The sequence below is a fragment of the Mesocricetus auratus genome, unplaced genomic scaffold, assembly GCF_017639785.1.
Source record: "Mesocricetus auratus isolate SY011 unplaced genomic scaffold, BCM_Maur_2.0 Super-Scaffold_100008, whole genome shotgun sequence".
NCBI classification, from domain to species: Eukaryota; Metazoa; Chordata; class Mammalia; order Rodentia; family Cricetidae; genus Mesocricetus; species Mesocricetus auratus.
This window is the reverse complement of record NW_024429192.1, coordinates 18,465,183-18,491,226: the sequence shown is the minus strand read 5'-3', so window position 1 is coordinate 18,491,226 and position 26,044 is coordinate 18,465,183. Positions and strand designations below refer to the sequence as shown.

Genomic DNA, 26,044 nt, shown 5'->3' with positions numbered 1-26,044 from the left:
TGTACCGATTCTCAGTTTAGACTGACTTGTTGATGTATCAGTCATGTACGTATTCCATGTCTATGTAAATCAGGTTTCAGTGACTACAACACATACTAAACATGCATGCCTATAATCCTAGGTGCTTGGGAGGTACAGGAAGATCATGAGGTCAAGATCAGCTTAACTTGGAAACAGCCAACAATAAGGTGGCACAGTACCAATGGAGGCACTGGCATAGTGACACAGAACCAACAGGGGTACCAGTATAGTGGCACACCACCGATGCAGCTACTATTGGTAGCTAGAGATACTGGCAGCAACACGATTTGTCAGATATCACTAGGCTGTCAGCACCACAGAATTATCCATAATCTTCCTAGCTGCTCATTTGATTTATCAAGCATTTGTGCCTGTGTTAGGTGGATGGTTTTCTTACACATCCTCATCTACGAGTATTCTGTTTCCTAAGTGCCATTGTGACATCACAGAACCACTTCCTATCATGTCTGCTTATTGTTTGCTTTGGGTGGGGATACATTTGCGTTAGACTATCAGTGTATCTAAAGGAGGAAAACACTTCTAATACTCTAAAAGAAGATTTGAGACCTTCATCCTTAAAACTTTAAATTTACTTTATGAGTTGAACTCTTCTTTTTTATGAATGTCTTACAAATACTTTTGGCAACATGGTGGCTCTGAGTGTTCAGAAATTGATCTCAAACCTTCTCCAAACAAAGAAAAATGTATAGTTAAGATAAAAGAGCCGGGCGTTGGTGGCACACGCCTTTAATCCCAGCACTCGGGAGGCAGAGGCAGGCAGATCTCTGTGAGTTCGAGGCCAGCCTGGTCTACAGAGTGAGTTCCAGGACAGCCTCCAAAACAATACAGAGAAACCCTGTCTCGAAAAACCAAAAATAAAATAAAATAAAAGAACATTGTTTTTGGTTCACACATGTGCATACAAAATATAATGATGAATGTTGTTAAAAACATTGTTCTTTTCTCAATGGAAAAAGTAGATTTGGCATTTGTCCTTAGTTTATTTTGTGCTTACATAATAGAGCACCAGAGACCATCTACCAAGGACCTGGTTGAAGCATTATCTCATGACAGAAAGTGTGTGTGTGTGAGAGACAGGGGGGGGATCTCGCTGTTTCATAATAATCACAATATTAAGTCTCCTAGTAAATTTATTGACTCAAAATGGTAGAAACTTTACATCTTATTCAACTTTCATTAGGTCCTACTTCCCAATGCTGTTGTCTGGGACATTGTCTTAGAAATATGAAAACTGCAGCATGATTAAAAGCTGTATTTGTATTTCACATGACATCTACTATGTTATCTTTTCATCCTAATATCAATAATACAGAGCAATGCAGGAGAGTAGGAGTTCTTAAGGAGTATTCTGTGAATCCACAGGTCTAAGTAAACATGTCTAGTAAAGCAAATGTATGAAGAGTTTTGGTGATGTTTTGCTTGTGTTTTAATTAATAAAGCTTGCCTGAAGATCAGAGTGAGGAGCTGGCCACACTAGTTAGCCATAGAGGCCAGACAGTGGTGGCTCATACCTTTAATCTCAGTACTTGGGAATCAAACGCCTTTAATCCCAGCACTAGGGAGGTGGGGGCAGGAGTGATATGGCTGGATGAAGAGAGAAATATAAGGCAGGAGGAGACTAGAACTCATTGCATTCAGTCTGAGTAATCCTGGAGGCAGGATCGCCCATTTGGTCTGAGGATTCGGTAGAGCTAACAACTAGTGGTTGGCTGCTCTGCTTCTCTGATACTCCTGTATCTGACTCAGGTTTTTTATTTTAAGACCATTTAGAATTTGTGCAACTGCCAGGTACACAAATTTTGAAGATGAATCAGTCCTCAAAATGAGTTTTTATATTAATTTATCTTAATTCTCAATTTCTGCTCTCCATTTATTAAAACTGTAAGCTTTTAAAAAGAAATGCATATACATTAACCTGAAAATTTACCTCAAAACTCTATAGTTGGACAGCTGACAATGTGCTAAAAAAGATTGAGTAGGAAGCCTTCAGAAACTGGCTGGATATGAATGCTCTAAGTGGGTCATCAAACTTTTCACCTATTTAGCACTAGAGGTTTTAAAAACTAATGCAAAAGAATGGAACTTTTTACTGTCAAATTCCAGAAATTGAAGTATAACATCTGTTAATAGTTTTAAAAAACACTTTAATATTTTTTAACATTAATTTTAACTTTTTTTGGTATTGCGATACTAAAGATCAAATAGAGCTTCCATGCTCTCTAGGGTTGAGATTTATCTTTAGTCATGGTTACATTCATAATTTCAAATGGAACAACCTGATTTTCTAAAGCTGTCTGTCCTATGGAGAACCATGAAGCTGCTCTGGGAATGAAGAGAAACTGAACTGTGGTCTCCAACTGTGGAGAAGTAGCTCAAGTTTATTATCAGACAGACCCACGCTCTCTGGGTCTCAGTGTCCTCAGAGACAACCCATGGTGTGGAATTCTTGCATTATCCCTAAAATTGTTTGCTTCTATTTCACAACTTGTATATTCTAGCAAGGGTGTTGGAGCATTAATGAAGTAAGAATATCATTTATCAACCTAAGGTGGCACATGCAAGGAGTCAGGGGAAAATCACAAAAGATGGTTGAAGACATCCAAAAGACAGAAAACATGGTTTAATTAAAGGAAAAAGAGTTATTAGAAGGCCTTTGCCAGTTACTGTGATTGTACAAGTAACAGTATTTCATGGACCTTTTACCAAGTTTGCTTTCCTTGCTATGGATTAAATTATATCCCGATTCGTATGTGTGTTGTGTGATTGTATTTGCCACCAATACAATTTCTCTGGGCTGCACCCTCACTTCTGTCCCTAGGTTAGCTGGTGCAGTTGAAGATATTTTATTGTCTTCAGATTGCTTTCCCATTGTTAGGCTTTTCTTACAGAACCGTTTACAGTAGCATGTTCCACACATGGCAGTTAATCGTTTGTTTAATTTGGCAACAGGGATATTAGAATTATGCATCATCTAGGCAGTGATTCCTTCATAATGTTGTTTGCCTTGCCTCTATTCATTTATGTTCTCTTCAGTAAATAAACCTTAAATCCCCAGAGCCTAGCAGTGACTGTCACACATTCCAGGACATGAAATGGACACCGAATGTCAATGCTGATGTATGTAACGATTAGTTAAGGAGACAACCCAGAAGAACTTCTAACAGACTTCTAACAGCGCTCTGCTTATTTGACTTTTTCTTTTTCTTTCCAGCAGGTTCATTGCTTGTGAAATTCCTAGAAAGGCGTGGGTGACATAGGAAGTAGCTGGAGCTCTGGGCCCATCCTGCTTTGGAGACCTTAGAGGTAGGGAGGGACATTGTTTCTTTTGGAGACACTGTGAAAGAGGGGCGATCTGGTAAACCAACCTGAGGTTGGGGGGGATCAGCGTGTCAGAGTTTAGGGAAAGCCACTGCCCCTAGACAGTCACCTGCGCGATGGGCGGGCCCTAGACGGCAGGCGGGACACTCTAGGGGGCGGGGCGGCGTCAGCGCCCCACCCTCAGCCCCCCCTCCCCACGCAGGTCACAATGTAGGGTTAGGACGGGTGGGGCGGGGCGCGGCGGGGGCGGGGCCGGCGGGCGGGGCGGGGGCGGTGACGGCGGCGGGGGCGGGGCGGGAGGCGGAGTCGCGGCGGCTGGAGGACAGCGCCATTCTGGCTGGCCGCTCCCTCCGTCCGCTCGCCAGCGGCCCGCAGTGGTGCCCGGGAGCCGTCAGGCGAAGAAGCCGAGCGCGAACGCGTGACGCGGCCCCGCTTGCTCGCGCTTCCCCTCGCCTGCGCCCATGGGCCGGGCCGCGGCGGCAGAGCGGCGCTGAGGAGGGGGGCGCGGAGGACCTGAGGCGGCCGCGGTGGCGCTCTCCGGCGGCGTCTCGCCACCGCCGCCTGCCCGCGGGGCCCGCGTCCGCCCGCCGCCTCCGCCTCCGCCGCCGCCGCTGCCGCCATCGCCTTCGCGCCCGGCTGGCGGGGGCGCCGTCCTCCCCGGGCTGTCCGCGCCGCTGCCCCGGGCCCGGCGGAGCACGGCAGGCGGGATCGCCGCGGGGGCCATGACCGTGGAGCAGAACGTGCTGCAGCAGAGCACGGCGCAGAAGGTGAGCCGCTGCTCCTCGACGGGCCGCGTGGCCTCCCCGCCCGGCTCGGCCAACCCCGGGCCGTCGTGCTGGGTCCCGCGGGGCCGCGAGCGGAGCCGGGTGTGTAGCCAGAGGTTTTCGGTCCACTCCCTTCTGCAGATTGCTCGCCCCTAACCGACGGCCGCCGCGTCCCCAGAGCGATCCCCCGACCCACCCCACATTCCTTCAGTGCCCTGCCAGGCTTTGTGATTAAACTTTTATACCCCCTTCGCTCGCCTCCTTTCCCATTCCCCTTTCTTCCTCAGGAATGCCACTTGTCACCCCCTCCCGTTGGACAGTTTCTCTTTTGGAAGTGGTGTTATTCCAGGCCTGCTGGTCTCAAGAAACATAAATAAATAAATAAAAAATCTCCCAAACCGAGTTACCTGCCTTCCAGGTCAGGTGCATCGACCCAGGGCAGACTCTATACAAGTGGAGGGTTTGGTTGGTTATCATTCTTTTTTCGTTTCTTTTTCTCTATCTGAATGTTGAAACTATCAAGAAAGGAGACCTTCATGGCTGTTACTGAAATCTTTTGTCCCCTAACTTTGACCTTGCTCTGGTTCCTTCGCCCTTTACTCTTGAATCAGCTAGACACTTACTTAGGGGGATCGCCACGTCTTGCTTTTAGAATAGCAACTTGCTATTCTAGATTTTGCTTGAAGAATTTTAAATGCTCCATCATAGCTTGCTCCGTGCCCTGAGGAGTAGTTGGTCATGACTTGTTCTGCCTCCCCCCGCCCCCCACCTTAGTGCTGTGAAGGGAGCAGTTTGAGCACAAGGGAAACATTGCCTTAGTCGTATTCGAATTGTAGGCGCAATTAGGTTTACAGTGAGCAGCCAAAGCCGTGGCTCATCATCTGTGTGAGTAATGGACGCCACACCCTGCTGTAGTTTTGACAAACCATACTGGGAGTCTACCTGCGCCTGTCTTTAAAGTAAGGCCTGCTGTATTCAAACAGGCAAATATGCACAGACAGCCTACTATTTTCTTTTGCACTGAGAGTAGTTTTAGATTTATATTACCCGAGATAAGTAAAGATGTGGGAGAATTTTGGAAAGCAGAGTAGTGCTTTGTTGTTTCAGGCACTTCTGCTAAAGTTGGCTTTGAAGCCCATTTTAGTTGACGTTACTTGTAAATCGAGAAGATTATTGCAGACTGTAATGTACTTGTGGCAGGACAAGTCAAGACAATAATGGATGAAAGAGTTTGCCTCCTAATCCTGTACGTCGTGTCTTGAACACTATAATCTTTAGATTTTGATCTTAAGTATGTGCTGGAGTTATGACTAGAAGGTCATGTGATCTCAGGAATACTAAGCAATAAACTCAGTATCGTTTTGTTTATATTTGTTTTGCATTTGAAAATGATTTTATTTTAGAGTGGAAAATGTTGCTCTTCCTAGCTTCCCCTAAACTTTAAAACGGCAAGGAATTTCTTGTTTGTGGTTTTTGTCATTGTTCGTTTTGACTAAACTGCTTCTTTGGACAGAGTCAAGTAACTAACTTGGTGGCTCAGAACTCTGTACATAACACTGTCGAATCAAGAATCAAATTGCTGGACGTGATCTTGGTTATCAAGTCCAATATTCTTGATAATGGGTTTTCTCTTCCCAAAGAGAATATTCTTTAGTTCAATATATTCAAGTTATGATGCTGGTTTTTTTTAGCATGTATTAAGTAGGTTTGATTATTTCCTTGACACCGGGGACTGTTTTTAGAGCAACATCATATTGTTTTATACACCCATCATCTTTACTTTTAATGCTGTTGGTGACTGAACCCAGGGTCTCATGCATGCTAGGCAAGAACTCTACCAATTGTACCACATCTGTAGATTCTTTACTGTGTTTCTTTCCCTTGTTAATTTCCCTTGTTTCTTTCCACCGTTACTTTGTTACCAGTATTAGAACGGTTCACAGGATGTGGTTATAAATACTTGAAATAATCCAGTTCAAAGTTGAAGTCTTAAAACGATGGTAGGAACTAGGAAGTGTACTTCGCTCTAGGAAGTAGGACAGGAACTTCAAATGTGAGAAGAAACAAAAGTGAAACCCATTTCGCTTAGAAGCTTGGTGTACTGTCCATAAAAAGAGGGGATGTTTGGAGCACACTGCCCTGCAGCAGAATTTTAACCGCTTTACTCTTTTCTAAAGAGTTTGTAAGTCTGTTGACACATTTTAAGGAAGTGGCTATTAGAGTTGTTGCAATGGTTGTCTGTGTTTCTTTTTCCTCTTTTACTGTAAAGGACTGTTAAGATTTTCTTTTTAAAGCTACCACCCACAAAACTTTCAGTGTTTTGTTCACCTACTAAGTAACTTGTGACAATGTAATAGGAAGAGGCAAGGGGCTGTGTCTTCCCTTTTTGTGTTGTCTGCTGAAGTTTACCCAAGCTAGGGAGTTTGGAAATGTTTGAAACGTGCAGCAGGAGCGGATTGAGGTTGAGAGTTTGGCAGCACACGGAGTCCAGTTGAACCTGCTGTTATTTCTTCTTTGACCTGCCTCTTCAGCCCTTGTGTTGGATAGTAAACTCTGTGGAGGTTCTGTAGATCTCAGAAGAAATTTGATGCATAAACTCAAGTTCCACAGGCAAGCTCCCTAGGGGAGGAGGACTGGGAACCTCCTCCCTGTAAATAAGCTGCTTCCAGGTGAGCAGGGTTCCCCTTACTTGTTTGAAAGTATCCTGGTGAGTGAGTTGCCTGCACTGTTGCTCAATAGGGCTTGGACTCGTTCCTGCACGCAGTAGGACTCAGTAAATATTTGACAAGTGAATTTGTAAGTGAATGGTTCTTAGAAGGGAAGCAAGCACAGTGAATACTTAGCCTCCTAAGAAAGAACTGACATGCAGTCATTGAGAAACAATGAAAGCTTGAAAGAGCATCCATGCCACGAAAAGAAGCAGTAGAAAAGAAAGACAGGATGTGGGTTAGGTCTAAATTACCCTTCTGTGACCTTGGGCAGCTCATTAAATGTCTCTCAAGCCTTCTTGTGAAGCTTTAAGCTGTGTGTGTGAACCTGAGAAACTCCTTCAGATCTGCGTGTTCAGTAGAGCCAAGCAAGCATTTATTTTTATTTTAATGTAGTATGAGGGTATGTAGAGACAAAAATATCCTCTTCAGTTTAAAAGATCAAAACAATAAACAGATCATTCAAAAAGCACTATAAGTGTTCATTCTGTGCATGAAAACAAAAACAGTTGTCAGAGAAAGTCGTATTAATTTGCTACAAGAATGTTAATTATGTAGGCATACCCATCAGTGAGAAAGCTGGGACAGAAAGATTCTCAACTCAAGGCCAGCTGGTTACATAGCAAGTTAAACCATAGCTCTTGAAGCAGAGAGAGAGAGGGTGGGGATGGAGGAGAGGGGGAAAGAGTGGGTAGGAAGAAAAGGAAAAAAAAGATGTTTATACATTTCTATAATGGATATCAATCATATTTTCTAAACACACATACCATAATTCAAAACCAGTAAAGCAGTTCATCGAAAATACCATCTTGGGGCCTGCAAAGTCAGATCAGTCAGTAGAACGCTTGAGAGCTTGTGTTCCATCTCCAGCACCCATGTATAAGCCAGGCACAGCAGCACCCATTTGTAACCAAGCAGTGGGAAGAGAGGCAAGATGGATCCCTGTAGGTCACTGGCCATCATCCTACCAGCGTCAGTGAACTTCAGGTTCAGTGAGGGATTCCAAGTCGAAGGTACAAAGTAATTGAGTCACACATCCAGCATCGGCCACCGGCTTAGGGTTACAAGAGCCTGTATGTGCATGAGATGTGTGTTTGAAAGCAGGCATGTGTATATCCTGGCAAGCATTTGAAGGTCAGATGACAACTTTGTAGTCAGTTCTCTCCTTTCCCCTTTGCAGGGGGTTCTGGGAATCAAACTCAGGCCCCTGGTCTTGCAAGGCAAGCGCTTTTACCTGTTTAGCCATCCAGCTGGCCCGTTGCTTGTTTGATCATAGTTCAAATAATTCTCAGCTTTCTGTGCAAAGGGGATATTTGTTTAGCAGAAACTGGATTTTGAGTTCTTTTCCCAGGCGAGGAATATGCTGTGGCATGTATGTCTGTCTTTTGATGTAAGGATATATGTCTGTCTTGCGATGTGGGGTGGTAGCAGTGAACCATTGCTCACATTTTGTCACTCAAAAAGAAATGAGCTGGACTTGCCTTTGGGATACAGATAATAAGTTGTGTGAGCAATTCAATACTGCATTGGACACTTTTTTTTCCCTAATTGAAGGGCAGTGTTAAGTGTTTTGAGCATGCTAAACTATGATTTGGGGTTGGTCAGTTTAGGCTGGTCTTGTTTTTTTGCAAGCCTTGGTTTTTGCGTGAACCATAGACTTTTCCTTGTTGTGAAAAATCTATTCTCTTTTTGCCATCAGAATTTTTTCCAGCTTCAAACGTCTTCCATATTTCAGTTTTGTTTCTTTTTGCTGTTGAGTATTCCCACAGATGTGTCTACATGGAGACATTGATATATCTCTGATACTTTCTAGTTTTCTACTAGGGTTTTTGTTTTGTGATATTGTTATATATAGATAATTGTCAGCAAGCCTTTGAGTAGGCAGACATATTTGTATTTGTCTTGGGCAAATACATAGGAATAGAATTGTTAAAAGTATACAGATAAATTGTTACCCAGACTATCATACATTCTTTCAGCTGTCTGTGAGAAGTCCACTTGGTTTACAATTTCAAGACTTGGTCTTGTTTCTCTTTTATGTTTTAGCCATTTTATTGAGTATAGTGAAAACTCATATTAGCTAACTTTCCTTAATGACTAATGGGCTTTGAGTTTTGTTTTTTTTGTTTTGTTTTGTTTTTTTGGTGATTATATTTTGGATGAAGTTTAAATACTGTGTTTCTCAAATAGTACCCAGTTTTTCATTGACACAGGTAACAACAGATGAGTATTTTTCCAAATTGAAATGGCAAAATGTTAAAGGAATTGTTTAAGGGAAACATTGTAGAACCTATTTTATGTCTTAAAAGACTATCTGATGAAAAAGGGTGATTGCTGAAAGCTAGGAAGCATTTTCTTTGTCATGCTTCAAGTCAAACATTCAGTCTATCCTTTTAATAATTGATTATGCATATACTCTAGAAATCTTCATAATGCATATTTTATTACCAGTGTATAAAATATTTTCATAGTGGATGTATTTCCACATGTGTGCAATCTCTGATCCATCTAGGCTACATAGTAAGACCCTGTCTTAAACTACCACTATGCAAAACGAACAAACAAACAAACAAACAAACACAACTGTTGTACATAATTTACATGGTGTAGAAGTTTGGAAAGAACTTGGAGGAAGAATGGCAGGTGTGAGATGAGCTGTGGAGAGATATATTGGGTAAAGATGTCTGTTACACTTTTTGGTTCATCTGTGGACAAGGAAGAAGGCTGATTTGAACCACTAATGCGCCACTGTTGGATTTTTCTTGTTGCTGTTCAGTGGGAAAGGACTGGGCATGTGAAGGGCATTAGGCACCAGGGAGGAGGTGGTTACAGAACTGAGAACTAAGTTCTCACTGAAGCAGGAATGGTATACACAGAGGGATGTGTGGAGAAGGACCAGGAAAGACTTGGTGATGCTCTATTAACATCAGTGGGAGCAGCAAATGCACATGGCATATGAAAAATTTAAGTGGTTAGTTTCATGACACAGTACATGGAGAATCAAATGCCTTATTTCCATAAGGTTCTCTAAAATGAGCTTGGGCCGGAGCACCGGGCTTTTCTAGTCTCCTTCAAGGCCCCTGAGTTCTGTCTGGAGATCTCAACAAGAAGTCCCTCAAGCCATTCTCTGAAGCCTTTAAGAAAATGGGAAAGAGGATGAGAAGCAGACTAGAAGCAGTTTTAAGGGTCCTGTAATTGAAAGGGAGCTTTGGCGTCCCACAGTTTGCCTGGAGTCTGCAGTCACTCTGCAACAGCATACCTGGTGGTCAGTCTCAGCTCTGGACTGTCGTGTTGTGAGAAGGGGCAGGACTCTCTGGTGATACCCACAGAGAAGTGCTCTCTGGTCACATGGTTCTGTGCTGTGTGATGTGGTTCTAGGGCAGCAGGAATGCTGACTGCATGTGGGGCTTCTTTGGGGCTAGCTTGGGCACACCTGGTGATCTGGAGGGAAGATGATGTTGTGTTGTAGGTGATGTGCCTTGTACTCCCTTCTTTTCTGGGGGAGTAGGTAGAGATTTGTAATCTCACTATCTGAAGACACGGGGACTGATTGATTAGGGCCTCTCCCACTTCTTTCTCTTCCCCTTCCCTCCCCTTCCCTACTTCCTAGGCATTGCAATTTGCTTATTTTACATTTCGTTTTTTTAATTTAATTTCTCTCTCTCTCTCTTGCTCTGTGTGTGTGTGTGTGTGTGTGTTTGAAGTCACTCATGCCATGCATGCATGAGGACACTTTGGGGAGTGGCTCCCTCTTTCACCAGGGTTCTGGGGACTGAACTTAGGACTTACAGTCTTATCCGCTGAGCCATCTTGTTGCCCCACTTGCCATATTGCTACCTGACTTATTTACTTTCTTGATTGTGAGTTTTGGGGATTCTTTGTGTACTTTTCACGTCTTATATGTAACTGATGATTTAATTTCCTTACCAATTGCTTTGAAATAAAATATTTAAAAATTGATGTTCTATTTTACTTCATTTTCCTTTGATTAGTCCTTTTAATGACATTACTTTTCCCCCAGTTTTCTTATTTCATGTTTTTTTTTAGCTTTGATGTTTAACTATAATACATTTGATATTTTTTGTATATGTGCTTTAAGGTATAATAAGGTTCATATTTGTATAAAAATGCCATAAATATTTGGTTGTGAGCCTAGATTTAATGGACGAGTTCTAGGACAGGTTCCAAAGCTATAGAGAAACCCTGTCTTGGAACCCCCCAAAAAAACCCATAAATTTTGCATATGCTACAAACATTTTTGAGATTCACTTCATGTGGATATATAATTGTTCCATCATTTTAGTTTTGAAAATACTGATCTTCGAGTTAATTAATAATTACTTCCTGAAAAATTGACCATAGATGAGTGGGTTTGTATTTTCACCTTCCTCTATTCCGTTCTTCTCTGTCACAGATACCATGTTTTAACAACGTGTTTTGAAACAGGTTGGCGCAGTTCTTCTGCAGTCTTGTTTAAAGAATGCTTTGGCTTTCCTCTGTGTTTTGCATCTCCATGTAAAATTCTAGTGTTCTTTATACAGTTAGATCAAAAGCAAAGTAGGAGTTTTGAGAAGGATTGTGTTGATTATAGAAATCAATTCTCAGTGCATAGATTTAAGGACTCTTAATCTAACAATATACTACTTTCCCCCCTTAATTTCGATGCTCATTTCTTTTGTTTTTGTTTTTTGAGACAGGGTTTCTCTGTATTGTTTTGGAGGCTGTCCTGGAACTCACTCTGTAGAACAGGCTGGCCTCAAACTCACAGAGATCCACCTGCCTCTGCCTCCTGAGTGCTGGGATTAAAGGCTTTAGCCCACACCACCAGGCTCTAGATGCTCATTTCTTAATGGCATATCATGTACATGTCTTGGTGTGTCATTTATTAGAATTAATTTTTTGATATATTCTAGATGGCATTATTAATTAAGGTTTGTATTTTAGTTGTTCTGTGGCAGATAGATTATAGTTGATTTTTATATAATCTTTGTCTAGTGACCTTGCTAAATGATTGCAATAGTTTCACTAGTTCTAATAGGTTCCTTACTTTATAACTTTCCTGTATATCCTTTATTTTGTTCTTTGTGTGTGAGTGTGTTCTGATTTATTTCTTGCTGTTTTATTTCACTCTTTGGATTCTCCAGAAAGAAAATATTGACTTGGCTATTTTGTATTGTTTCTCATTATCTGTGAGAAATGTTTTGTCCTGTATTGAGTGTGATCTTTGCCGCAGTTCTTTTGAAAGGTATATTTTCAAGATTGAAAATATTTTCTTCAATGTTTGTGAATATTTTGGTAAAATTCTGTTTGTGGTCAACCTTTTGTGTTTCTGGACATTTCAGAGGTTAACCATGATATCCTTAATGAACTATTTGACTATTTTTAAAGAACTATTTGAGTTCTTATGGAGCTTTCTGGTTCTTTTTTTTTTTTTTTTGAAATTCCTGTTTATTTTTTGTTTGTTTGTTTTTGTGTTTTACATTTTCATTCTGATTTAGAGAAGCTTCTTGAAGTCCGGTGTCTACTTGTGCTAGTTTCTGTTTTTATAAAATATAATACCAAGCAAATTAAAAGCAGGAAAGGTGGGGGCTGAAGTGATAACTCGGGTTAAGAGCTCTGCCTGATCTTCCAGAGGTCCTGAGTTCAATTCTCCGCAACCACATTTTGACTCAACCATCTGTAATGAGATCTCATGCCCTCTTCTGCGTGCAGGGATACATGCAGGCAGAATACTGCATGTGTAATAAATCTTAAAAAAAAAAAAGCAGGAAAGGTTTGCACTGTCCCCTGCAGTTCATGGTTGGTGGCATTTCGGGTTTGCGAACATGATGATAGCGTGCCTGTCAGAGGCAGCCATACAGATTATGGTGGTCAGGAAGTAAAGAAAAAGAGTGGAAGGAGTATGGTCCTCTTCCAGCACATCCTCCCAAGCCTGTCTTCTCCTGTCTTCTGCTTGGTTCTCCCCCTCCTCCTCTTTCTCCCCCTCCTCCTCCTCTCCCTCCTCCTCTCCTCTCCCTCCTTCTCTCCCTCCTCCTCCTCCTCCTCCTCCTCCTCCCCCTCTTCTTTCTTCTTCTTCTTTTCATTTCCTCTCCCTCCCTTCTCCCTCCCCCTCCTCTTCTTCTATTTTGAGACAGGAGCTCTCTACATAGTGATAGAGCTCCTAGAACTCACTCTGTAGAACAGGCTGGCCTGGAACTTGTATGATCTGCTTGACATTGCCCCCAAGTGCTTGGATTGTAGTATTTTGTGTCCGGGAGACAACATCCGGGTCCTGCTCAGCTTTTTCATCCAGTCTGTGCTTGGAGGGAAGTGTGGGGGCTAAGGAAATGGTAGGTAGGAATATTATTGATACTAAAGAAAAGACAGAAATTGTCTTATAGGCTATATATTATAGAAGATTTAGCTGTTAATAAAAGATACCTGTTTCTGCTACATGGCTAAAATTTAACCTTTCTGCTTCCTACTTTGTGGTTTCCATCTTTGAGAGATTGCGAGGTTTTAGAGTTCGTGCCCCTTGCTACCAAGTTTGTGCAATCACATCAGGTCTGGGTTCCAGTGGGTTGTGCCCTGTTTCTGCACAAACACAGTTCCCGGTCAGTATCACTTTTTTTTCATTTATTCTTTCTTTGTTTTATGCAGGTTGAGAAATAAATAGCACACAAAAACCTTGAATCCGTGTGCGTCCAAACTGCACATGTGTTATGAGGAGCTAAAGGCTAAGGGAGGATGGAGGGAGGATGGACAACAAGAAGGGATGAGGTGGAGTGCTCAAGATGCACAGAGACACTTCAGCAATTAAAGGGGAGCTTTTAACTTGAAGATAGCAAGGACACGGAACAGGAAATGATCTGATGTTCCCTTCACTCCAAGTAGGGGTGAGAATCATGGCAGGATAGCAAACGAACAGTTCTTTAGTCCTTTCCCTTACCTTGGCTTCTGGCCCTGGAAACGTTTTTTTTTTAACCTTAGGGAGATGAGATGACTCATGGTGCTAGATAGATAGTCTGGATAGCTTCAGGGTGGGAGCTGTTTGCCAGAAAAACTATCCAGTGTGACTAGAGGGTTGGGACATTTGAGAACCAATCACTGCTACCTCCAGAGAAGGGACAGGGTTTGTAGGTTGAGATCAGTCACGAGTGTCCAATGACTACATTTCCTGTTCCTTAAAATACTTAGTAAGTGCCCAGTAAGTACTGCACTTAAGTACTTAGCATACATGATAAAATTTCATGTTTTTAGATTTTTCCCTAGATATTTGTTCTCTAAGGTAGATTTATTTTCTTAGAAAACATAACAATATATTATTATCATGAGAAAAATCAAGGAAGCATTTTCTAGTTAAGATCCAACCAGGACATAAAGAGAAAACAAAAATTTGAGCAATGAAGGTTTAATATAATGGAGTATTGACCAAGAACAGATTGTTGGCTGCTGAATGAAAAAGGATTTAAAGAGACAGTAAAGGAGGGGACATGCCTCGTGGTGTGATCCTATAATACCTGCTAGCCAGGCAGGGAGGGTAGGGGGCTGAAGCTGCAGGCCTGTGTGGGCTATAGAGGGAGTTGAAGGTCAGCCTGGACACTGGCATGAGACCCTGTCTCCTGCATTGAAAGCCAGGTGCTCCAGTGATGACTCACCAGTGCCGACTACTGGCGGCTCTCCCAGAGAACCTGGCTTCAAGTTTTAGCACTCCCATGGCATCTCCTACCTTCAGTCCCAGAGGATCCAGCTCCATTTCTAGCCTCTGAAGGTACCAAGTACACATGTGCCACACAGAGATACGTGCAGGCAAAATACCCATGCACATAAAATAGGTAAACATTTAAAATATTAAGAAAGAACCGAAGATGTAATTTAGTGCTAGAAAACTTGCCTGTCATGTGTAAGGTCCTGGGTTCAATTCTCAATACAGTACTCTGCCCCCCCCGCAAAACAACAACAACACAACAATAGCAGCAACAACAACAAAGGAGGCGGAGTTTGGAAGAGTGGCCTTCTTTAGAACCTCGCGCCTTTCCGATTTCCTAACTTGAGGAGAGGTTGGGATACAGCTCTCTGGGTAGGGGAGTAATAGGCTGAATTCTGCATGATGGGACATTCTCAGAAGCAGCAGATGGATTTTATAGCTCATAGGGCAGTGGTTCTCAACCTGTAGTCATGGCCCCTTCGGGGCGTCACATATCAGATATTCTGCATATCATATGTTTGTGATTCATGGCAGTAGCAAAATTACAGGTATGAAGTAGCAATGAAAATAATTTTATGGAGGCACTGAGTTCAAGGGCTGTAGCATTAAGAAGGTTGAGAACCACTACCATAGGGTATCTATTATGTAATCAATGGGACAAAAAAACTGGATTCGCTTAGAGAAATTTTTCTTTTTTTTTTTTTTGGACATTTCAACTGTTAGGAATGATGAGACACGTTAGTATGAAAGTACTTCCTTGAACATTTGAGTTGGTTAATTTTGATTTCAACTCAATATAATCTGTGGTGACCTGGGAAGAGAGTGTCAATGAGGAATTGTCTAGACCAGGTTGACCTGTGGGCATGTCTATGGGCGATTGTCTTGGTTACTCCGAGATGGGTGACAGCAGCATTCCCTGTGTTTGGGTCCCGGACTGCACATGAATGGGGAAACTGAGTCAAGTGCGAGCATGCTGCATCCATTCCCTGTCGGCTTCTGACCCTGGATGTGACTGCCCGCTGGTTTCAAATGCCTGTAGCTTTGACTTGCCCGTTCTGATGGACTGTACCTGGAATTGTGATCTAAAATAAACCCTTTTTCCTTGAAGTTACTGTTGACAGGATGTTTTCTAATAGCAACAGGAAATAAAACTAGAACAAGAATGTTTAACAACTAATTCATTATTCTTTCTGTTTGTACATGTGTGTGAGGCCCAGAGAGGATTAATGTTGAGTTACCTTCCTCAACTTCTACTTAATTTTCTGAGCAGGTCTCTTCCCAGAACCTGGAGTTCACTGATTGGTTGCTCTCTAGTTGGCCATGCCATAGATTCTCCTGGCTCCGCCTCCCCAGTACTGGGTTACAGGCCCAGGCCACTGCATCAGTCTTTTTGGGTGGGTACTGAACATCCACACTTAGGCACTCATGCTTAGTCAGCATGCCTTAGGCACCGAGCCATCTCCCTTGTGCCTAAAGCATGTTTATTTCATTAGTGTAAGTGATTTTAATTCTGCACTGCAAATGAATTATGAACATGTAATTCAGAAATTAGAGATATATCACATTTTAATTGGATAAAAGAACTATAGCAGCATTAAGAACAAGCTAAATGCTTATTTTGCTTAAACAACAGATATGGAAATTAAAATATATGACTTGATTATCAAAATTTTGTTTATATTTTTCTAGAATGTAGGTACTCTAATTTAAAATCAGACTGTGTTCTACAAGATTTCGTCAGTTTGGTTTTTGGAACTGAGTATGTATATGTTTCCATAGAAACCATGTTTGTTCCTGTAGGGTTCTTATCCGGCCCCCCAAAATGTGTTTAATTTTGTAGGCTCTTAGATTATAGTGCTATGTAATAACATTTAGTGGGAGAATTGTGTTGACAGTTTTATGATTATTTTTATGATTATTATTTATGATCTGCCATTTACTAGGGGTGGAGAATTCATGAAATGTGTGCGTATTGCAGATAGGACTGAAGGACAGGGTGACAGGTGCAGATAAGAATTCATGGGCGAGAAGGATGGAAACTAGGACTAGCTGTATTCATTACTCTTTACTGGCAATTTCCTATAGATCAATTTAATGTCTTTTCCTCGGATTTATTTATTTATTTATTTATTTTTCTGAGTTACACAACTGCTTGCTTATGGCTTTTTAAAAATTGCTTATGACTTTTTAAACAACGCTTTATTTTTTTTAAGTAAAAGATGTGAATTGCTGGATTTACCAAGGTTAGGTAGATACGGTAAAGAACAACATAGCATGCTGTCAGATTTCTAGGTAGAGGCATGGCTTGTTTAACTTCTACTGAAGTGCCACAAAGCCCAAACCGGAGAAACGCCTCTTCTGGTGACTGCAGGAACTACAGCCTGCCTGTACCATTCTGAGGATTCCTGTGTACAGTACTTTTTAAAGTGAGTATGATGGTGCCCAGGCCAGAAGAATCGCAGACAAACCCATTTGAGCTAATAAATCACCCAAACCTTGCTTCATTTGCAAATGTTAAAAAAATCCCAACCTTTCAAGTGGCCATATTAAAGAGCCTCACTGTAAGCTCTGCTCAAAGCACTCCTAAACTTACATAACCAGGGGCTTTTCAATAGGATAGACCAAGAAAGTTAGGTATGTAACAGTGAACCAACATTTTCTCGTTTTACCTCTGTGGTCTCTACCACTTCTGCTTTGGAGTGAGCTAATTTATGAGTTTTTTTTTTATTAAATAAATGCTTTGAAAAGTCGTATTTGCCCTGGTTTAAGCTTTTGGCACTTTTATGTAAGATGGATAGTAACTAAGTCCGAAAGTGAAATCTATGAAATTTGAGAGAGAGTCGAAGATGTTGGAGAAAATCTTCTTATCTAGTGAACTTTGGTTTCTGTGTTCTAGAATATAAGAGTTAGAAAACTGGCTTAGTTAGAAAATTAGCCCTCTTTTCTGTAGGGGAGTGCAAGCCCTGTGTACTTGTGGTCATATTTGCCAACCAGGCTATATTAATTTTAATTAATATTCTTATTTAATTTTAATTAGTATATTCTAATTAAATAAAGAAAATGAACTTAATTAAATTTAATATGTGCTATGCTAATATTAACATTGATTGAGCTCCTGTGTGCCAAACACAGAACTAGGCACCAGGAGTACAGTAATGATCAAAGTAACCCTCCTCCATTATATTAGAATTTATGTAAATCTGAAAAAAAATGGTAACTTCCGTAGGTGACCAGTGCACACAATCTTTGCAGTAGAAATAGAATGACATTCTGTAGATCCCCAGTGATGCAGGGAAGGGAAAACAAAGTACAACATAAAGCTAGACACACAGGTAGAGACCCCCAGACTCAGTCTTTACCTGATGGCTGGCACTTTAAAGGGGCACTGGAAACTGGAAATGCTCACACATAAAAAGAAGCCGTGGGTTATCTTACTTGAAGGGGAATTAAGGTCAAAATGACATTATAAAAAAGCCTCAGGAAATGGAGATTTTCCTTTTGGTTTTTTGTTCTGTGGCCATTGAGAGGAAGGTTTGCTGTTCAGAAAATGGTATGGCAAAAATTGTGCTTCAGTAGAAACCAGGTTCCTCTGGCTTAGCCTTCCTTTGGTTTTCTCAGACTTCCCCAGAATCCATCTCCTGCCCATATGCCTCTTTCTCCTTCCTTCCTTCCTTCCTTCCTTCCTTCCTTCCTTCCTTCCTTCCTTCCTTCCTTCCTTCCTTCCTTCCTTCCTTCCATATGCCTCTTTCTCCTTCCTTCCTTCCTTCCTTCCTTCCTTCCTTCCTTCCTTCCTTCCTTCCTTCCTTCCTTCCTTCCTCCCCCCTCCTTTTTCTTTTCTCTTTTGTTTTCTGGGACTAAGGGACTAAACTGGAGTCTTTATTGGCCGTGGCTAATTGAGGAGGATGACGTGTTAGGAGGGGTTGCACCTATCCCAGGCTGGCTTTGCTTCACAGGCTCATCTCTGGCTTGATTTCCGCCTGGCTGTAGGGCTTGCCTCTGTACATGCTCACAATGCTGCCTACCGTCTCTGGCAGGTGATTGTGGGTCTTCAGCACCTCACGTTTCTCCAAAGATGGCTCCTTCTCCTTGGCCTTTCTCAGGCCCTTGAGTAGAGAGTGCCGCCTCCACCAAGGTCACAGTTCAGATGCCACCTCTGGCTGTTGCTGTACAACTCCACCAGCTGCTCATAGGACATGTCTGGTCTAGGTTGGTGCTGGTCTAGGTCGGTGCTGTGGTTGGTGAACTTGGGAAAGGGCCGCATCTTTGTCTGCTCCGCCTCAGCCATCTTGCTTGCAGCTTGGGAAACGAAACCTTCCAACCCTTCTTTCTTTGACTTAGGTTCTCTTTAATCCTGTGTAGTCCTTGCTGGTCTTCAGCTTGAAATCCTCCTACGTTAACCTCCTGAGAGCTAGGATCACAGAACTAGACTTTAGAACGAGAGAATTTTTATTTTAAACATGCAGGTTGGAGGCTTGCAGTTGTGGGTTAACCACCAGTGGCTCCAAAACTTGACAGCTTGCTGTATTCCTTTGTTTTCATCAGTAGTGAGTGGAAAAAGCAGACACCAGAAGGCAGTGCCTGCTAGTGTGATAACTCCTGGGTGGGCTGTGTGTGGCCGGACCTCAGTTCCCAAAGAGCTAGTGTTGCAGCACCGAGACCTATCCATTGGGACATTTAGATCTTGATTGCAGGTAGTGTGAGAGCTCGCAGGCTTAGGGTGTTGAGATTCTTGGCTCGCAGGGCTCCCATCTCCTTGGAGTCCCTCCAGTGAGCAGAGCCTGCTCTGCGGTTTGCCTTTAGCACTATTGCTCACTTGGTTTCTGCCCTTGCCTGCTTTCTGGATCTCTGCAGCTGGCCTTCTGGTCCTGCTGCCACCTTGTGTTAGCCGTTCTGTGTCCTTTACTAAGAAAAAGATACAAACTGCTAAGAGCACTCCTGCCTGGAGAGAAGCCTTGGAAAGTAGTCTCCAGGCACACCAGCCCAGAAAAGCTGCCCTATCATGAGCAAGAGTTCACTCAAAAAACAAAATAAATAAAACCAAGTTCCCTAGTTATTATCTGCAGGTGATGTATAGCTAGGTGTTTGCACCAGTCACGATGCTATCCTTCGAGTGAAAGTTGATGTCTGTGTTAATCAAGCCTTCTGCTTGCAGTCCCTTTCTGGTTTGGATGAAAATGGCTTCAGGGTATGCCTGAGTCAGCTGAGAGTACTACTCCATGGCTGGTACAGACTGGGGTGCTCATAACTGGAGCAGGTCTTCAGCTGTGGCTGTGTGGGTTGTCTGCAGCTGTTGAAGTGTTCTCAGGGTAATTGTAAAATGTCCAGAAAAGCGGGGCTGCTCTGTCTGGTTGCCAGAAACCAAGTTTCTTGGCTGATGGTTCTTGAGGCCGATAACCATAACTTTTGATAGTTTTATTTATTTAAATAGTGTTAACTGGGTATTTTCAATGCAGATGTAACTAAGTAAAGCTCAACACAGAACTAGCAATCCTAAAAGAATGCACCAATATTTAGTAAGATGTAAGAGTGTCTGTTGCTATTTCAGCTCTGGCCCTATTATTCTAGAGGTAAGTTCAAGTGGTCTTTCAATTGTTTTGGAAACATTAAAAAAGGCCCAGCATCACATAGACAACTGGAGAGCTAAGGAGATGTATTGAAATTGCCCTTTCCTCCTTATCCTTGAAGTGCTGCACCTTGCTGTAGAAGAGAAGGGTGCCTTTGTTTAGGGAAAAAAAAAAAAAACAAGGAAGAGGATGAAGAAGGACTGTGCATTTTGGCATCTGTGCTTATTCATTTTTGTGGCATTCACAAGCCGCCAAATCTGTTGAACTCTGTCTTCCCCTTTGGTCCAGGAGTAGGAACAAGTAGAACGGGCTCCCAACATAGGACATTGGAGTGAGTCCATCCATCTTGCATCTGAACTTGACCTTGTGTCTGATCCTTATGCGGTATGCTTGTAGTGAGGATGAGAGTGTATCAAACCACAAGCTTGGTAGGCGGCAAGTGTCTTAGTTACTTGTCTTGTTGCTTCAGCAAGACACCCAACAGAAAGCAAGGAAGGAAGACACGTTTGTTTTGGTTCACAGTTCATCATGGCAGAGGAGGTTGTTAACAGGAACAAGAGTTAATTTGTCTTTTCGTGTCCACAGTCAGGAAGCAGAGAAAATACGATGCCCCAGCTTCCGCTCTCTCTTTTAATTTAGTCTACAACACTAGCCCATGAAGTGGTGCTGCCCACTTAGCGTGAGTCTTTCCAATTTAGTTAACTTAATCTGGGAAGTCTTTCACTGGCGTCCCAGATTTTGTTTCCATGGTGATTCTAAATCCAGTCAGGCTGACAGGAGAGATTAACTGTCACAGGAAGGTGCAAACCTTACCAGACAAACTGGGGTCATAATCATACCAGAAACCTCAGCAATACAGACATAGCTGCAGGAGATGAGCACGACTAATGACGAAGGGGACAACTTGGCCTGTCCGATGATTTCTCGGAATTTTCTCCATTGCTTCCCACATCTCTTGTAAATTAGCTACCAAAGCATCTCTGTCTTTTCTCTCACTTACTTCCCGTTTCCAATTTCCCACCAGCTTATTTCCTCTTCTGTTCATTTTCAGTCAAAATTTGTGAAAACACAAATCATTGTAAAATAGGATTTTTTAAAGTAATGTATCAGACTGACTTCTCATAAAAATAAAATACTGGTGAAATTTCTAAGACTCTGCTTCTCTCCATACATTTCTCCACGTTTCTTAACGAACTTGGTATCAGCCAGCTATTGCCATAAAAATTACCTTAGTATTCAGTTGAATACCAAGACACTGTTGTCATGTCCAGTGTTCTCCATGTCTGCCCCAGATATGGGGGGCTGGGATTAAGTGGGCTGCCCAAGTCCTGTATTAAGGATTCTGTGGACTGCCAGAGGCAACTCACCCCGTTTCTGCTTGCATGCATTCTCTGTTGTGCCATTGATAGGTGCCCGTCTTCGGTGCCATAGGGAAATATGTCTTTAGAGGAAGGGAGTAAAGAGTAGCATTAATGTGTTTGTTATTTGGTATATTACCATTCTAGCATAGTTATATGTTATAGCCATGCGATCATCATTAAAATAAAAGATTGTTTCTTTATTTTATTCATACTGCGTCTAGGTTTATCTACATAAAATCATTTGAGGCACATTTTGTGAATGAACCAGCCTGCCTCCGTTTTAGGCTTAAAAGCATCTTATTGTAAAGACATACTATGTTCATTCCTGTTTATGATAAAACCTGTTTTTTTAAGGATTGGGTTATACTTCACCTGTAACCCTAATTACAAATGGTTCTATTCTGCCTGTTCCAGTAATGAAATAGTGTCTTTATGACTGTCTTGCAACTCTACAGGTTATATGACCCACTATGATTACTATGATTACCTTATTATGACTACCTACTGTGATTCCCTTGTTTTGACCACCTGCTATGTTTTGCTCCTGTAACCCTGCCTGTTTCTCCCCTCCCCCATTTGGAAGTCCTCTCCCCCAGCTCTATGACAGCCTTGTCTTCCTCAAATTCCATGCTGACCTCTCAAACTCTGCCTTGGGGCGGGGGGGGGGGCAGCCCATGTAAACGAATAAAAAAATTTGTTTTAATTAAGTTGGCCATTATTGTTTTTACTTTGGCAAAGTGGCTGTGTCTTCATCTACTGCTGTTTCAGTCAGCAGTTGTGACTCCGCAGTCTCGGCCTGTTTCTCTGGCAGCAGCCTGGCTGCTCAGATGCAGCCTGGTGGGAATTCTGTTCCCACTGGCTCTGCCACTGCTGTTAAAGTAGCTTTCGCTAAATCTCTAATGTTCTGTTTATAAATGACACTCGAGATTCAAAGGCTGGGGTGAAAATTCGATAGATCAGAGAGGTTGAGTAGCACCTAGCTAACCTCCTCTTCTTCCAAAGACAGTGTCGTCCTGTTCAACCAAACAGAAAACTGTGCCCTTCCAAACGGCTCCCCACTCCTCTCCTGTGTCTCTCTATCTCGACCAGATGCCCCCTGATGCTCTATGATTACTTTCTGTTAACAAGTTGCAAACTTAGTCTCCTGACCCAGGTTAATTTTAGTTAATTAATGCAAATGCAAACTCAGGGTTTACAGTGTGACCAAATATCCCCCAACAGGCCCTGGTGATTTGGGTCAGTGGTCTTTCGCCCAGTCTTTGCGATTAACAGTTGTTTCTGAAGTAAGTCTCTGAAGGATCTTGGTCTTTGCATTGTTTACATACACACTATCTCATCTTGTTAACATTAGTGTTTGACAGCTGCTTTCTTGGTTCAAGGACATGTGAATTCTTAACCTTATTCCAGCATCATGTAGAGAAGCCATGAACGTTTCCACAAATAACTAACTTCTCTGGGATAGTCAATCATTTTTCTGAGCCTGAATAATTTGCCAGTGAGAAAATACTACTTGTGTAAAGAATGGGCTGAGGTTGCAGGAGCAGTACATTGCAAATAGGCCTGTACTCTTTTCTTGGCATGTTATGTTCACTAAGCTAAGTGTTACATTAGAGGAAAGAAATTCCCATTTGATATTTTTATATATTTTAAATTTCTAATCCTGGTTGATGATTCCATTCAGCTTTACTGCTGTTTTTTTTTTAAATGCCAATCAACCAAAGAGTTGAAGGGTTTAAAGAGAATATGTTTTTCCTGTTTCAGTCTATAAACTGACAGTTTGATTCTTTCACTGAGCTGTTGGGTAATTCCGGGTGCTTTCTATACTTTTCTATTATACTTTAATAGTTATTGTATTATTAGATACTCTTGTCATCTTAGTTATTTAATACAGTTTTCATAGGCATAACATTCCTAGATAGCATAGGGGACCCACCACTAATAGTTCTTCTCTTTGTTGCTGTCTTTTTCTTTTAAGAGAGTCACTACAATCTTTGATTTCACTTTTAAAGTGACTTTGGCCTACCTGACCATTATTTTTCAAACTCCAGTCAAGGTGTGAGTGGCTTGAAACTTTATTCTGTACAGCGAAGTTTTTTTTAAAGAAGGCATGTCCCTCTCTTTGCAGTAGGGTTGTTTTTCTAGACTTTTAGTGGATGTGGCAATTGGGGACACTAATTTCAATTAGTCCATAGCTTTTTTTTCTTTGAACCATTTGAGAATGAGTTATGAATGTCTTATACTGTTTCTTATACATTTCAGGTGTATTCCTAAGGAAAGAGGCTCTCCTACTATAATGTAGTCAGGACTGTGACACTCATTAAGTGCCATCCACTGAGCAGCTTTCAGCCATGCTTCTCCGTCTTCTCCGCTGGCATTCTGCAGGGCACGCAGTAGTGTTTGCCAGCCTCTCTTGCTGCGCTGTGTGGCAATACCTCTGGATTTCCCTTATGCCAGACACACTTTTCTTTGCTGTAGACATCGCAACAGATGATTGGACAGTTCATTTGCTCTGCGTTCTTTCTTTGAAGCTCTCTGGCCAGTCTTCAAGATTAGATTTATTTGGGTTTTGTAGTTGTGACATACTGTCACAGCTTACAGTATGCCAGGAGGTGCAGACTACCATTTTATTCATTCACCAGTAATATTAATTTGATTTCCTGGTTAATGTGGACTGTCAGATTTCTCATTACAGAGTCAGCTTTTCTCTGTATACTTTCTGGTTTGAAAGTTTGTAAGTATTCCTTTGCTAAGTAAACATTCACCCAGTAATTTAAATGTCCCTGAAGATTCCCAACTGAACTGGTAGTGAGTTAAGGGTCAGCCATTTTGAAGTAATTCATGAGACCTACATTTTCTAGGGACTAAGCTTGTTTTCTGTCTTTTGTATTCTGTACTTTATTTCACAGTTGGAGCGGACTGTGATGTAAAACATGAAATGTGAAGGTGTGTAGTGGGAGTGTTCATCACGGGAAGCTTTGGTAGTAGAGCCCTGTTGTGATGTTTGGGTTAGGAGATTCACCAGACTGACTCTGTACCTTGTGAGAACAAGGGAAGGAAATGGGTCAAACCAGCTCAGTCTAGGATCTTCTATGACAGACTGGAGAATCAGATGGTTTTCTTTTCAGTGACTGGATCTTAGGACTCTTAGATATATATACTGGCTTTCTGTACAGGCTGGGAAACGCACATCCCAGGAGTCTCCTCAGACGTAAGCCGCAAATGCATTGTTCTGTTTGTTGCCGAGACATGTCTGAGGAGATGAAGGTAGGATGGAAACCGTTAACTCAGTAAGGCTGTTTGGGAAGTAATGTAGAAACTGGGTATAGGAATATGAGAGAAGAGTAAGGACTCCCTGATGTGTGGCATCTTTGTTACGAAAGCGTGCCATTTTTATTGACTTTTAAATTCTACTCTGTCTCTCCTCTTGCTTTTTCTCTCTTCGTAAAAAACAAAATATTTTGTCTCTTTTAAAATCTCCATTGTTCGCAGTGTAATAATTCTGTTTTTTTTCCTGCCCTCTAGCACCAGCAGACATTTTTGAATCAGCTGAGAGAAATAACCGGTATTAATGATACCCAGATACTGCAGCAAGCCCTGAAGGTATGGCCCTTGCCTATAGCTTATATGTGTGGTTTATTTTTGTCTCTGTTGTTGTGTACTGCATTTAAAAGCTGAGTCTCTTTGTTAAACCATATGATACCATTACAGATCGTGGAAAGTACTCTGTTATAAAACAAGAGGTTCATATTATAGGTTGCAATTGTAAGCATGTAAAATTTCAGGAATACGATGTTTCATGGTACCTATGGTGATGCTTAACCTCTCTATGTTGGCTACTTTTCTTGCAGAATAGTAGGACATAACCCCAGTGTTGATGAATAAGTTGCCCAGCTGTGTTTTAGCACATGAATGGAGCTCAGTGGGTGGGTTTGAATAAGAGGTGAAGGTGGATCACAGAGAATCATTAGAGATAAGGCTTACCTCATTACCTAGCATTCAATTAGTCATGCCTTAAGAACATGTAACCTCAAATTCCCAATGTGTCATTTCGGTTGCATCCTAGATACAGCTTGGATTTCCCACAGAGGTGCTGAGATGAGTCAAATCCCATGGATAGTGCACAATGAGAGTGATCAAGCAAATACTTTATTTGCATGAAATAGAACTGTAGTTTGAGTGATATTTTTTATCACTATAATCACACATAGCCTCTGAGCTCTTGCCACTTAACTATGAGGAAAAAAGAGCCTTCATCCAGTGGCTGAAGAAAGCCGAGGAAGACACCCACAGCTAAACACTGAACTGAACTCCTGGAACCCAGTTGCAGAGAGGGAGGAGTGATGAGCAAAGGGGTTAAGACTTGGTGGGTGAAACCAACAGAAACAGCTGACCTGAACAAGGGAGAGCTCATAGACCCTAGACTGATGACTGAGAGGCCAGCATGGGACTGATCCAGACCCTCTGAATGTGGGTATCAGTGAGGAGGCCTCAGCATTCTTTAGGGCCTCGGGCAATAGATCAGCATTTATTCCTGTCATCCAGATGGACTTTGGGAGCCCATTCCACATGGAGGGATGCTGTCTCAGCCTGGACACATGGC

At 42.1% G+C, this 26,044-nt stretch overlaps 1 protein-coding gene across 3 annotated transcripts in view; it reads left to right on the top strand.

Moving 5' to 3' along the window:
* Positions 1-3,693: 3,693 nt before the first annotated feature.
* Positions 3,694-26,044, top strand: part of Usp25 (ubiquitin specific peptidase 25) — a 98,083-nt gene continuing 75,732 nt past the window's right edge. The window contains exons 1-2 of one of the 3 annotated variants that reach the window (XM_021226083.2): positions 3,694-4,127; positions 24,967-25,044. In XM_021226083.2, coding sequence (XP_021081742.2) covers positions 4,083-4,127; positions 24,967-25,044 — 123 coding nt within the window. In that variant the 5' untranslated portion in view covers positions 3,694-4,082. The remainder of the gene's footprint in view (positions 4,128-24,966; positions 25,045-26,044) is intronic. The other 2 variants (XM_040750568.1, XM_005068216.4) reach the window with 2 other exon arrangements.